This window comes from Drosophila virilis, chromosome X (assembly GCF_030788295.1).
Source record: "Drosophila virilis strain 15010-1051.87 chromosome X, Dvir_AGI_RSII-ME, whole genome shotgun sequence".
Classification (NCBI taxonomy): Eukaryota; Metazoa; Arthropoda; class Insecta; order Diptera; family Drosophilidae; genus Drosophila; species Drosophila virilis.
The window spans coordinates 29335493-29350509 of NC_091543.1; the positions used below are offsets into that span (position 1 = coordinate 29335493).

Genomic DNA, 15017 nt, shown 5'->3' on the forward strand with positions numbered 1-15017 from the left:
GAATTATTCTTATTGTCAATTATTATATACAAAAAAGGGCTATTCTTTATAAGTAGAGGCCACGCTAAGGCCACGACGAAATGCAATAATTGATTAATCATAATTTTTAATAACTGTCACTTTTCAATTAAAAATTGTCTTTGGTTAAATAAGTATGGCCGATAAAGGTCCTAACTGCACGGTATCATTTCGATCTAATTATCAAGAAAATCGTTCAAGCAGCTTTTTCGAATTTTTTTGCATTTACTCAATGTTTATGGTGAAAAGATGTGTCATAAGAATCCTTTTCAATTTTTAACTTGAAATTCTTTTCTGTTAAATAATAAATTGAATAATCTTTTCTAAATTTACTTTTTTAAAATTCATTATTTTATTGTTAAATTAATTTAATGGTAGCATAAGCTTTTTCCTTTCTTATTAGCTAAGGTGTCAAAACACCTTTTGGTTGAAATAGGTATACACAAAACCTTGGTAGAAATAGTGTTAATCAGCATTTACATGCAATAAAATCATAGTAATATTTCAACAAATTTTAACCCATATATATTTTTCCTCCCATAATGTATAATAATTTAACACTAGACATTGGATTAGCAATCATTTTGCTTTTAAATCAGGGAATCCGCCAGCCAGTTTCTAAGTAATTGTCATTTTTGTATTTTTTGCTCAATGCCCCTTTACAAAAAAATAGTATTATTTATTCAGCATTTTCATACAATAAAATGGTGGGAAATATTTTTATTAACGATGTTTTACAATTTAAAATTGGGCTTCCACTTATTTAATTGAGCCAATTAGGTATGCATATAAATTAACTGCCAATGCAACAGCAACTGGCTAAACATCCAATAACTAAAAGAAAAAGAAAATTTTTCAAAAATAAAGCGAAGCTACCCCAAAAAATTAAACTTGTTGCTCTAAAAACTCGGGCATCATCAATCATCAAACTAGATCAAAAATTAAGGGCACATAAGGTGCAAATAAAAGAATGGCTGGGCCCCTATTTTTTTAATTTGCACATTAAGCGCCTAAAAGATGAAATGGCGAAATTATCGAAGTCTCACGCCACAGTCGCCTCAGCCGCAGCAGCGATTTTTGCAGTCACAACAAAAATAGATGCAGCCACACCAGATTCTACAGCCGCAGAGGGCTCAATGTATATTGTACGAGTATATGGAATATAAATAATATGTAATATATAGAACTCAGTTCTTTTCGATTTGATTTAGCACTTCCTTATTTCTGCAGCTTATATTTATTTTAAGATGTCCGAACTTAATTCTCGACCGCATACATTAAATTCAAAAAGTGCCTTATTCCGATGCCATGGCCATCAATATATATTAATAAGATATCGATAGTAATTCTTGTATTTTAAAACATTTGCTTATTTCTAATATTTTATGATTAACAGTATTATAGTTATTTACATTCGGCCATCCTGAATATACCGATCTACCACGTTCTATGAACTAGCCGTTAAAATTTCGTTCGCTCGATTTATCTAGCACACTATGAAATGATAGTTGCTTTATCTGACAGATATCTACATCTACTATTTCATAGCTATCAGTTTTAAATACCCGATTGGTCTTATACGGACCACGATATTTGGGCGTAAACTTGATATTAAACCCAGGCGTTGTATCCACACTACGGATCCCAAAAAAGTCTCCCAATTCGTACCTCTTTCGAACCCGATGTTTCTTTCGATATAACCACTAACCAAACATTTTCATTTCTCATTTTTATACCCTGAACCCTTTAAAAATGAGTATAAGGGTATAAGGGTATGAGTATATGTAAGAAAGCATCTCTAACTCCATAAAGTATATATATTCTTGATCAGCATTAATACCCGAGTCGATCTAGCCATGTCCTTCCGTCTGTCCGTATGTATGAACGCAAGGATCTTACACTAGAAGATATACTGTAGAAAATTTCATAAGGATTGGTTAAGAAAAAACCAAAGTTATATGCAACTGCGCAATTGGATGGGGCAGCAGCTCTATGAATTTCTGTATACATATACACACACACATTTACGCGCGTCTGCTTCGCATTCTAACAGCATGGTAATTGCGACTTTTTTCTGTAATGTTATTTTAGTTCCTTTTTTGTATCATAGGTACTTAATTTTTGGTGTGGCTGCTGAGTGGTGGCATAGCAAGTGGTGCGGTCTGTCTACTCTGTTGAGTAGAGTCGACAGCAAGTATTGCAGTCAGTTGCGAGTTCGAACCCTGCCAAGGGAACTTTTCAGGGTATTCCGTAATCGGAAACTCCCGACTTCAACCTCTTAATTGGTTTAATTGTGACTGGACAATGTTATGACCTGTGATTTTCGTCAAGGATTTTAAATTTCACTGTTCCATGCTAAGTACTAATCCTATCTTCTGAGTACTCAGTCAGTTCAACCTAGTCTGATTGGAGAAATGATTCCAACAATTGTCCCAGCATAGGTGTTAACACTTTAATATGTTCTATGTCATGATCCCTTAAATAGGTAGCATTCAAAATATTTACCCAACTCATCTTTAGCCACACGTGTACTTGTAGAATTTACTGGAAAAAGCTTTACAAATTTTGTCCAGCCATCCACTACCACTAAAAGGTACATTCATTTTAAATTGATAGTCGGTACACAAAGTTTAGATATGGTATGAACAGTTACGGATAAATTTCTGTAGTTTGATCTGCATGGCAAAGATTTTGCTGCCAATAAGATTTATTTAAATTATTAAAACACTTGTCTGCTGTTAAAAGGCACAACTTGTCATGCGCCAAGCGGGTCAGTTGGTCTTCCTGTATCCTTCCTTGTATCTCTACTCTCTCTCTCTCTCCCTCTCCCTCTCTCTCTCTCTCTCTGTCTGTCTCTCTCTCTCTCTCTGTCTCTCTCTCTCTCTCTCTCTCTCTGTCTGTCTCTCTCTCTCTCTCTCTGTCTCTCTCTCTCTCTCTCTCTCTCTCTCTCTCTCTCTCTCTCTCTCTCCCCTCTCCCCTCACTCACAATATATTGTGTTCAAATTATTTTTTAAAGGATGACACTAGTAGAGAGATAGTAATAATTATACTTATTTAATATTTGATTATTAAAAATTTGATGAAATAACTTGGCCTGGCTTAAGCCAAAATGTAAACTCTAGTCATTTATACATATTTTTCAAATAAATCTTCAAATTATATAAGTAATGTAAAACATAACTTTAATTAATTTGTTAATTATTTTATTTATTATTTTTGAAATTTATTACATAACAACATTTATAACATTTTATTTACAATTACGTTTAAATTTAATTATTGAAAAAATTACATATGCAAATAGTAAGTAGTTTTGTTATTTTAGTTTCATACACTTTAAATACACAATAACATCTGCCAAATCGAAAATTCGATATTTTGAATGATTTATTATCGATAATTAGCAGATCTCATTCCCTCATCTCGAATGTGCGTCAAATTAGCGGCGGTGACTTAGCGTCGAATTTTGGTACTTGTTATCGGAAAAGTATCGGTCACTTTCAAATGCATTTATTTATGTTTTTAAGCACGAAACCAAATAAATTAAAATGCAGAATTGCATAAAATTTAATTATTTACTTTTTACATTCATTTATTTTTGAATTTTAATTTATAATATGGGTAAACAAAGGGGTTGAAAAGTTAGGTTTTCACCATTCTTTAAATATCTTAGTTTAGGGATAATGGCCCCGAAAACCGCATATACACTAGTAGCTCGATAGGCCTTTTGAATGAACAACATGAGGTGTGTTTACATTTTGTTATTTTTCTAAAAAACTGGCTGATCGATTTGTTTAGAATTAATGCGTAAAGCTTCCTTAAACATGCATTTTCAAGTTGGTATACCGTGCATTGAGGGCCATTATCCCTGGGAAAAGAGATTAGTGTTCAAGTGCAAAGGTGATTTTATACGGTCATTTTGTATGGGGCTATGGGGCTAACTTGCTGCACTGTAGTACAAATATCTTAAAAACATGCTGATCGATTTTTATAATTTTTTCAAGATTGGTTAGGTGAAACTATAGACTTCAATCGTGTATATGCGGTTTTCGGGGCCATTATCCCTAAACTAAGATATTTAAAGAATGGTGAAAACCTAACTTTTCAACCCCTTTGTTTACCCATATTATTAATTAAAATTCAAAAATAAATGAATGTAAAAAGTAAATAATTAAATTTTATGCAATTCTGCATTTTAATTTATTTGGTTTCGTGCTTAAAAACATAAATAAATGCATTTGAAAGTGACCGATACTTTTCCGATAACAAGTACCAAAATTCGACGCTAAGTCACCGCCGCTAATTTGACGCACATTCATCTCGAAGCGTTGGCGATAGGTAAAAACTATTGGAAATTCATCGTCAAATAGTATCGTTCCTGCACGAAACTTGACAATCGTGCTATCACAGCGCCATGGGCAACATTTAATTGCTTATATTTAATAAAATACGCTATTAAGCTGAGAAAAACTACGTGGAATAGACACCACTCCCGACTTATTTGGAGTTGACTTTTGTAGAATAAAAACCCCAAGCATTCATTACAATCATTGCAATGATTGCCGCTTTCTCTTGTAAAAAAAACATTATAGCTGGAAAAATATCGATGGTTCCCAGAAAACCCTCGATGATTGTCAAAATAGCAACATCGATTCTAGCAATAGTTTTCCAGCTCTACAACAGCTGTTCCGGCTTCAGGCTTTTCGTGGAAAGCTTGTCGATTTTTAGTTAATTGACAAACAATCAAAATGAAGAAGCACCATTTTCTTGACTATCGAAACAAACTAATTCTGGCGCCAATGGTGCGTGTAGGCACTTTGCCCATGCGACTGTTAGCCCTCGAAATGGGTGCTGACATCGTGTACACCGAGGAACTTGTCGATCTAAAATTAATAAAAAGTATCCGCCGCCTAAATCGTAAGTTGGTATATATTACAAAAACAGAACTAGGAAAAATTTCGTTTGACATTTCAGCCGCTTTGAGTACAGTAGATTTTGTAGATCCTTCTGACGGCACGATTGTTTTTCGCACGTGTGCTTTAGAAAAGTCAAAAGTAGTGCTACAATTGGGAACTAGCGATGCAGAACGAGCTCTGGCCGTAGGTAAGCTGGTACAGTATGATGTTGCTGGCTTAGATATAAATATGGGCTGTCCCAAGGAGTTTTCGATTAAGGGCGGTATGGGAGCAGCATTACTTGCAGATCCAGCGAAAGCAGCCCATATACTGCGCACACTGTCTTCGCAGTTAGACATACCTGTGACCTGCAAGATCCGCATACTGCCCGATCTCTTAGACACCATAAGACTTGTGCAGCAATTGGCAGTCACGGGCATTGCCGCGATTGGTATCCATGCGCGTACTCGAGATGAACGGCCTCAGCATCGCCCACATCCGGATGTCCTACATGCCGTGGCAAGCGCCGTAGACATACCTATTATAGCTAACGGCGGATCTCGGGATATGCACACGTATGATGATTTGCACAAATTCCAGGCATTGTGCGGCGCTGATAGTGTAATGGTCGCTCGTGCGGCCCAGTTCAATGTGTCAATATTTCGTAAACAAGGCATTTTGCCAGTGGATGAAGTGATTTATAAGTATCTCCGCTTGTGCATTGATTACGACAATGCTCCGCACAATACTAAGTACTGCGTGCAAAGCATCCTGAAAGAGCTGCAGGAAACGCCGCGCGGAAAGCGGTTTTTACAATGTCAAACTCTACAACAGATTTGCGAGATTTGGAATTTGGGTGACTACTGTCGTCGTCGGCAGCAAGAGCTTAAAGATCGCGGAAATGCTGGCCGTGCCAACGTAATACTAACACAGTGTCCTACTAAACGACAAAAGCTCGGGCAGCCTGACAGTTCTACAGACGAGTATCAGGGTGTCATTTACCGCAATGTAGCTTTTCTGCGGTCCACCTACACAAGTGGTAAGCGTGTCTAGAAAACTAATTAAATTTATCCAATTTTTATTGTGACCTTATTATCTCTACCAATCTATATATCTATATATTCCCATTGTAGACACTCAGCTACCGAAGATGGTGCTTTATGTGCACGCGGGTAGAACGAGTAAGCAGCCGCCCTGTTATGAGACGCTGCGCTGCGACAAGCTTTTTCGGGCTATCTGCAGCTATGACGGACAGCGCTATAGTAGCAGCTTCTGGGAGAAAAACAAGAAACAAGCTGAACAGGGTGCCGCATTAGTAGCTTTGCTGCAACTCGGACATCTGAGAGAAAAAACTCTTCTCGACAATGGCAGTCTGATCAGTTAGAATTAGATTAAAACCCCCATAAAAATATTGTTTGTCTATGTTTATGTCGAATTACTTTAAAGAGAAAGGAGACCACTATATTTTGGAATTAACAAATTGACAATTACAATACCCTTTTGAAATGTCATTACAAAAGACAATATAAACACTAAGATGAGTAACGCCCACACATTTAAAAACTATGCAAAATTTCTACCTTGCTTTCCGCTCTTCAAACGACACGCCAGCCAGTCTTCTGCAAAGCTGGTTGATGCGTCGTTTCGTTTTCGAAATACATTGAGCGAACAATTTGCTTAATCCCTGAAATGCATGCTTTAGATGGATGCAACATTCATAATACAAACAAACCTAAAACGAGAAAGAAAGGCTATCTTCGGCACGCCAAAGATCTAATTCCCTTGCAGACAATACTCTCTGCAAGGGTTTAAAAAGCAATAACGCTGTCATATATATATCTTGTATATATATAAGTCACGACTCCGGGCAATTGCAGAGCAGCCAAGTCCTGCACAAAAATGTTTTGTGTTTTGGGTCATTGTCCTAGTAAAACTTGTACTTCTGCTTATTAGTGTTTTGGGGATCTACGAAACCAAACTTTATTGCGTTCCTTGACAATTCATTCTTTAGAATCTCCAAGAAAAACTTCTTCGTCACTACATTGAAAATGGGCAGCTCACCAACACCTTTCGACGATATGCAACCACACCATTACAGAAAGCTAGACAAACTGTACTGCTTGGATTATATTTTTCTGTTCCAAATCTGTTTGGGATATCTCAAAACTTTTCTGGGCCAGTCATGATAGTTAAACATTATTTTCTCTCGTTGCAAAAAAAAAACGTCATACCAGTACTCCACGGGCAATAGAAAAATTTAGCCACATCTGAATATTTCCTGCATACAACAGTGACTTCTTTCTAGGTTTTTGCGAGGAGTACTATTACATTTTTACAGTTTTAGTAACTGTAGCTCATGGCTTGTTTGAGGATTATAATTGATCTGTTTTTAAACTTTTGAATGATCGCATATAGTGAGCTTTGATGGTCTGCCTCCGTAGTGCTCTAATTCTAACCTCTTTTCTTTTTCGGCGTGGTAAATATTATAAATACTTCTTTACCTTATGGGTAACATTTTCGCTATTTCCTTAACAGATTTGCGCTTATGGTAAACAAAATGAATTAGGTTTTTGTTAATTCGTTGGCCAGGCATTGCAGGAAGCACTAAATTAGGCAAGATGTGAACATAGCAATAACTAACTTATTCAATTTTCTTAGAATTGGAAGTACGGTTAGATAGCCTCGGCTCATTTCGAATTCTGTTTGCATTTTGCAAAGCACGTAATGTAAATTGGCAGCGCAATATTTGCCGAATTTTAATTTAGTCTATTTTTCACTTATTCTATTTTTAATTATGGAATTATGAATCTTGTATATATTTATGAACAATAGTTAGAATAATAACCATAGGCGGAAAAAGTAAAGAAAAACAAGTAAGAGGTTCTAGTCGGGAGCTCCCGACTAGGGGATACCCTGAACCCTCTTCTTCCAATATCAAATGCATATATATATTTTATTTTAGAAGCTATATGTGGTGACTCTAGCTGTTATTATTTACCAAAATTGTCCAAAAAACAGGATATCGGTATCGATTCTTATCGATTGCTTGGAAACTGAGTAAGTTATCGATTATCGGAATCTCGATCTGCGCGGGAACTAGGAGCATCTACATCTAAAATTTCAAGTCTCTAGCTCTTCTGAGATCCTTGCATTCATACATACGGACGGACGGACGGACAAACAGTCGGACATGGCTAGATCGACTCGGCTATTGGTGCTGATCAAGAATATATATACTTTATGGGGTCGGAGATGCTTCCTTCTGCCTGTTAGATACATTTGGATTTCGCACAAATACAATATACTCTTATACCCATTTTTAATGGGTTTTTTAATGAGTTTAAGTTAAAATAAATTTGAGTAATGTTTTTCATTTTACAGACAATTACTTGACAAACTGTATTATCTTAGATACAATTGGTAAATTGTCATATTGTCATATTATTTATACAATAACCCACGTGAAGCTCTTGTCTCAGTCAATGGCGTGAAGCAGCTGTGCTTGTATGTGTGAGTACTGCAGTGGCTATTGGGGTCAAATAAATTGATTTTATTAATTTTTTACAGCTAGGCATGACCTATCCAAATTTGTTGTCACATATACACAAATATACGTATGTTGTGAACTGAGGTTGGCTCGGTTGAAAAACCGTATTTTAGAGTTGACGTTATCATTTGGCTTATTTTTTTTTAATTATTAAATATATAACTCAAGAGATTAAAGTACAATAATCTATTAAACTAAAATATACAGTTTAATTTATATTTAAATAGGCTTTTTGCGGTATGGTTGCTGCAATCCAAATAATAATAATTAATGTTAATGAAATTATATTAGCATCGGATTTAAAGATTGATTTTCTACCGAGCCAACAAACAAAGAGTAGAAAATTAACTAAATTAGTTTTTTCGGCAGCAAAGGTCACTGAGAGCATTTTAGCATTTATATTGCCTTTGGTATTACCAATTAAAAAAAATTGAAAAAGAGAAACTTTGTTATGGGATAACTATTTTTCTTAAATCACACAATACTGATATTTGTGAGGGATTTTTTGACGTTGTTATCATTTCTGATTTTAAAATTCGTAGTTACTCTTTGAAAATGTTCCAAAAAGGGTTTCTACAAAGGTATATACCAATTTAAAGGATTCATTTCCAACACCAAACAATTTATAAATTCCTGCTCATTATTAGCTTAATCGATGAAGCCAAAGACAATATTAACACTAAGATGAGTAACGCCATACAACGAAATGCTACTATGCAGCTTGATTTTTTGAAAATTGAGAACGAAAACGAAATCTGTAGCATTGCGCTCTCACAGCCGAGAGAACGAAAAAGCTAAAAATAGAATTTGCTCTCAGCTTCGGCTCTATGAGGGCCGTGCATATTTGAATGTGTTGTTATCCACTGCTCTGGCAGTCTCGGGCTGGCAAAGAAACAATTTTCTTAGTTTTTTAGCGCAGATCACAACCTAGCCAAAATTTCTGTTGATATATGAATGCATTTTGTGTACTGAGGTTGGCTCCGTACAAAATATGTATTTTTAAGTCGATGCAATTATTTATGCAATTTTTTATATTTGAAATTATTAATTTAATTATTATTTTTAAGTAATACAAAATAAATTAAGCAAATAAAAGTGCAAATTTGTTGTTTTCAAAGATACATTTAATTAATTTTTATTTTATTATTGTTTTGTTCGAATTATAAAGAACAAAGTACCCAGGGAACTCCGCGAGGAGGCCATTATAATTATAATGGGGTCATAACTAAATATAACCTTCGAGTCGACTTGAAATGTAATTGTATTTCTTAGCACTCTTTTATTTCTTGATTGGGGAATAAAAATAATATTAAATTAATATTTAAAGCAATTATGTAAATATTTGCATCGACTTGGAAATACATATTTTCTGGGGAGCCAACCTCAGTACACAAAATGCATTCATATATCAACACAAATTTGGGATAGGTCATGATCTGCGCTAGAAAACTAACAAAATTAATTTCTTGCCAGCTAAAGCCAGAGCAGTGAATAACAACACATGCATACATACTTTAAAGTTTTTATGCATGTATAATTCACGCATACAACGAAAGGTGCACGCACGCTATTGGCTGAGACAAGAACTTTTCTCGAGCATACAATGTCCAAAAAGAAAAGTTATATCAATCTATGTGTGCTATTTTCTTAACATAGTTATTGCGCAAGAAGCGCCTTGTGTACAAATTATATAAGTTCTTAAATTTTCCTGTAAAATTAATTGTTAATATCTAGGGTAATATATCATTTAAATAAAGAATGCATATCATGGATAAAGCACAAGCACTTCGCGTCGATCGTAAGCTCTAAACTTTTTCGCTCAATGTGCTTCGAAAACGAAGCGACGCAAAGCAGCATCGACCAGCTTTGCTGAAGGCAGGCTAGCGACTAACTTCGTAGCTCGTGTCAGCATCAGCAAGCCGCGACTTCGGCATTCGTTCGTCTGGTCTTTGGAGAAGGAACAACCAGTCGGCAGGCATGCCGTACAAACCTCAAAGGGCAGATGAAAGGTCAGGCTAGAAATTTTGAGTCGCATTTAAATGTATGGGCGTAACTCATCTTAGTATTTATATTGTCTTTGATGAAGCCATGTCCATATATAAAAAGGCGTCGATATATGAACCTAAAAGAGCCAGACTTGTAATTTCGATTATGTTTCTTCGGTTTTAAAAACAAGTCACCAAATTCCAATTTACCTTCCCGAATACTATGTACACGTATGTTAAGCATCTTTTATTTTATAGCTATTTTCACCCACGCCTAAATGCCTCAGATATAAAGCAAACCAATTTGCTAATTTGAACTACCCACCAATTTTGGCAACAAATTTAATGAAGTTGTCTGTTTAAGAATCAGTAAATAGAGCACAATTAGATATAATCCTGGAAATTTCACCAAGATCGGTTAGGAAACACAGAAATTATTAAAGAAAAGGTATACCTTTTGTACCGTATTGACTTTGCTATCTATGTCTGCCTGTTTCTTCGTTTGTATTTACACGTCAAGCTCTGGAGCTAGACTTAAAATGTTGAAAGTAGGTTCCCATATGACTAATGCATTTCAAGTTTCAAAAGAGTAACGAAACTCTTATCGGCTACTTTATGTATCTCGACTTAATGTTGTGCTGATACCGAGTTCAATGAAATTACTATTGAAAAACGTAATTCGTTTTGTTATGGTTTATTAATTTCCTAATGTGTGTGTCAGGAGTGTCTACGTGGTGGATGTGGTGCAGGAGATGAGATAGCTGCTTAGCATTAACGTCGCTGTACGGCTGGAGGCGGCATCATTGTATGATCATCGCGAAATCCGAAATTCGCAATAAAACTTAGTAGATATTCCTTAGTGATTGGATGCTTAATGCTCTCCACGACGGCTACAAGGATACATTTATATGTTAGCTGTGAACTACATTAAGCTTATAGAAAAACTTACATACGGCGGTGTTAAAACTGTTGGGTAACTTTTTGTCCGTGCGCTCACGCATATAATCCCAATTGCCAAATTGGTTCATAGTGCATTCAACTATTTTGTTGTCTAACTCGCGAATCTCCTTTGTAAGCTTTTGCATACGGCCGAAGGGAGCGTCATGACCGCCCACATAAAGAAAACCAACCTTTTTGGTTAACAGGCTAGGAACATAAAAAAATGGTTAGAAAATAAAATTAAAGGAAATAATTAACACTGTTAGCAATACGTAATCTAAGGCAGCTAATATTTAAATCTTTAAAGCCATCGTAAAGCAGCAGGCTATGGAGCCTTTTTTTTTTTTGCTCGTGCATAAGCAAGCGAGCTGCTTCAGGTTAGAGAAGTGTCAGGGTATTTCCTAGTAGGGCACTCTCGCCCTCAATATCCTCCCTTTATACTTACCGGGAATATGGGCCTTTATTCCTACTTAGATCCATGACAGATTACGATACGAACAACTTATCAAATACAGAACCCATCGGTTTTTGTTTTTCAAGATAAGTTTTAAATTTGAAGTATCTAGCTCTTATAGTTTCTGATATCCACGCGTTCATACATACGGACAGACTAACATGGTTAAATCAACTAGGATATTAGCGCTGTATCCGAGAAGAGCATAATACTAGTTTAAAGCTTCCGATTTGGTACGAACACACCTAGTCGGGCTTTTCAGACTAGAACACTGTTGTCAATCTTTTGTTTGAGAATTATTTTCTTAACTAAACCCTGTCTATTTATATGTAGGCCCCAATGACGTCACCTTCGAAACTAGTTGTAAATAATGGTGTTACTGGCCACACGTTATACAAGTTAGTTTCCTGTAGTGGGAGCGAAATGAAAATCAGCGCTGCCGTTCTATCACACAAATATAATTGCTCTTTAACTCTCTTACTCTTTCAGCAAGTGAGCGAGTTATGGACCCGAACAAGAGCTCAATGACACACAGAAAATAATTAGCCACCCTTTTTTCGTTCTAACTGTCCTATCTATATGTTATATGGTTTAATAAGGATAGCTTTTGACTGCAAGACTGCTACAAAGAAACAGACGCACCCACTTAGCTCGTCCGCCTGTATTGGTGGTGAAATATAGTCAGAATTTATGTTCAATTTCTTACCCTTCGCCACGCTCTGTTATTATTTTAAGACGAAAGTCCACTGAATTAAGCTCATGCGGTTTCCATTTAAAGACGTCGACGCATACGCCGGCTGTGTACGGCTGCTGTGAGGGCTGGAAGATAAGACCATCGGGCTCGTGTGCCAGCGAACGTGAAAACTTTTCGCCCAAAAGACGTGCCGATGTACGTATGTCCCAAAAATCCTTGTTCCGCACACTAAACGGCTCCAGGGCGCGGTTAATGATTCCGTGCTTCATTGCAAGGATGCGTGGACCTGCGACGAGAGTTTATGTTTGTATTTTATGGGTTTACCAATTGAAGTGGATTTGTGCGTATTTAACATCGTACCTATAACATCATTTTTGATATAGTCCAGGCGATGTGGAAAAAAGAACTCTTCGCGCACATCACGACCTGCAAGGCGTACGATATCGTAAACAAGAAATCGCGGCGTTACTGTCTCGCCAATTTTGTCTAGCACCATTTCCTGCAAAAAAAATAAAAAACAAACAAGGTTATATATTTTATTTATTTAGCAAAGAGTGAAGGAGATTTCCTGCACCCCATACCGAGTTGCCATCACAAATATTCTAGTATTCATCTACACATGCATTCCAAATATCACACATACACATACACAAGCACGCGCACGTCGCTTGCTGCTGCTCTGCTTCTTATCCACACACTATGTGAAATAATTCGTGTTTTACTTCAGTATTCGATCTTTATGAAATTATGGCATATTTGTGTAAATACCATCGAATCAAAATTGATTATAGATTTATATCGATTTTATAAAAACGAAAACAAACTTATGCTAGACGACTCTACGGAGAGGCGAAAATGGCTAGATCGACTCGGCTATTAATACAGACCACAAAACCCACATACGCTTGTTAACGTTCTTAAATGGGTATACTGGGTTAAATTAAATAAACATATAAAACTGATAATGATGACGATAACTTACTCCATCTAGCAACGTGCCATCAAGATGCTCGTGCAGATTTTTGCCATTTACAAAGGCCATGGCTTCTACTTGAAAGCAGGAGTTATTGCGATCAAAAAAGTAGATCTCCTTACGTCCATCTATAAGCATCATATACCGTGTCCCGTCAGCCTTCCAAGAAACCCTATATGGCATCTCACTGAGTTTCTTAATATTGTGCCTATCCATTGATACGGGCTGAGCGCCCGGAAAGCCGCTTTTCTGCCAGTTGCACCAGTTTTGCACCCTGTGCTGTAGTTCAGTAACACGCGGCTGATCCGTTACTTGCCTCACGCCAGGTACACCAGCCATAAAGGCTGCATTTTTTACAATCCACTCTCTTCGTCGTTTTTTTTTCTGTGGGCTATCGCCTGTCGCGCAGTCTTCTTCACAATTTGCATTTGAATCGGCATCTTCTTCATCTTCTTCATCTGCTACCACCCCACCCTCAATTGCTGCCGCTGCAGCCTGCGAAGTGGAAGAGTAATTATCATCGTAGTGACGTTTTCTGCTGTCGGTGCCGATGTGGTCGTTGCCACTGCTGTCATCGTACTCCAGACACCAGTTGGGCTGCTCTGGGGCTTGTGGAGCATCTTCCTCATCTTCATAGCGACGAAAGAGCTCATTAATGTAATCCTGCTTGTATATACCAGGCGGTCGTGCATTGGCAAATACGGCAAGTGCAGCTTCTACAGAACAGTCCAGACGCTCCACCATGTAAGAGATAATAAGAAATCCAGTCCGATTAAAACCGTGCGTACAATGCACAGCAATAACATCGAATGGTCGCTCGTTGATAAAGTTGTCAACTAATTCAATAAAGCTGTGAGTTTGCTCCGGTGATGGTGTTTCACCATGACCACGACACTGTAGCTTAATATACTGTGCGCCTCGTTCTTCCACTGTGCTTCTATCGTAAAACCGTTTTGTATTCGTCAAATCAATCCAGAGGCCTAGTTTTAACTGCAAAGAGATAAAGATATAAACAAACATGTAGGTGTGTGATATAACCGACAACTCTTACCTTTAGCGTCTTGCAATAATCAAAGAGCATCTCGGGGCGAAAGGTGCATTCAATGGGCATTTTGTCTTGGAAAGACTGATTTAAAGGCGTCTTGAAGGCGAGAAACCGCTCCGCAATAATTATATCACTTTTTCGTGGACAATAGAGCCAACGGTTAGGTAGCGGGCCTGAGCCCCGTTCGCGTTCGGGCTGGGACTGAGACATCCCGACAGGAGACAGACTAGTTAACTGTATGTGCAAAAATTTGAGAATGAAAAAGACATGCGAATAATGTCTCTGATATAAATTCGCTTTTGCGCGGTTACAGTCAAAGCGGGTATGAATCGCTTTGAATATCGCGTTTTGATTGTATTGTTAATTTCGTCACATTATCTTTAGAGCAGCGCAGACAACTTCAGAAAGTGATTGCTTGCTTCTTGATTTCTTCTGTGTGTCACAATCCATATTACAGGTTTGCGCAT

General features: G+C 37.0%; 2 protein-coding genes across 4 annotated transcripts; one reads left to right on the forward strand and one right to left on the reverse strand.

Annotated features, from left to right (window-relative positions):
* Positions 1 to 4651: 4651 nt before the first annotated feature.
* On the forward strand, positions 4652 to 6324 carry Dus2 (Dihydrouridine synthase 2). Of its 3 annotated transcripts, XM_032439467.2 has the most exons (4): positions 4652 to 4935; positions 4993 to 5121; positions 5209 to 5952; positions 6047 to 6324. In XM_032439467.2, the coding sequence occupies exons 1-4, from the start codon at positions 4767 to 4769 to the stop codon at positions 6295 to 6297; spliced, it is 1293 nt and encodes a 430-aa protein (XP_032295358.1). In that variant the 5' UTR covers positions 4652 to 4766; the 3' UTR covers positions 6298 to 6324. The 3 variants fall into 3 exon arrangements, with proteins under 3 accessions (XP_032295358.1, XP_032295353.1, XP_032295364.1); XM_032439462.2 differs by having other exon boundaries at positions 4656 to 4935; positions 4993 to 5952; XM_032439473.2 differs by lacking the exon at positions 4652 to 4935 and having other exon boundaries at positions 4992 to 5121; positions 5178 to 5952.
* A 4799-nt stretch (positions 6325 to 11123) lies between these two features.
* On the reverse strand, positions 11124 to 15003 carry mRNA-cap (mRNA capping enzyme). Its single transcript, XM_002054905.4, has 6 exons — positions 14557 to 15003; positions 13515 to 14495; positions 12893 to 13031; positions 12545 to 12818; positions 11395 to 11591; positions 11124 to 11335 (listed from the first exon to the last, which is right to left on the reverse strand). The coding sequence occupies exons 1-6, from the start codon at positions 14758 to 14760 to the stop codon at positions 11217 to 11219; spliced, it is 1914 nt and encodes a 637-aa protein (XP_002054941.1). The 5' UTR covers positions 14761 to 15003; the 3' UTR covers positions 11124 to 11216.
* Between the last annotated feature and the right edge of the window lie 14 nt (positions 15004 to 15017).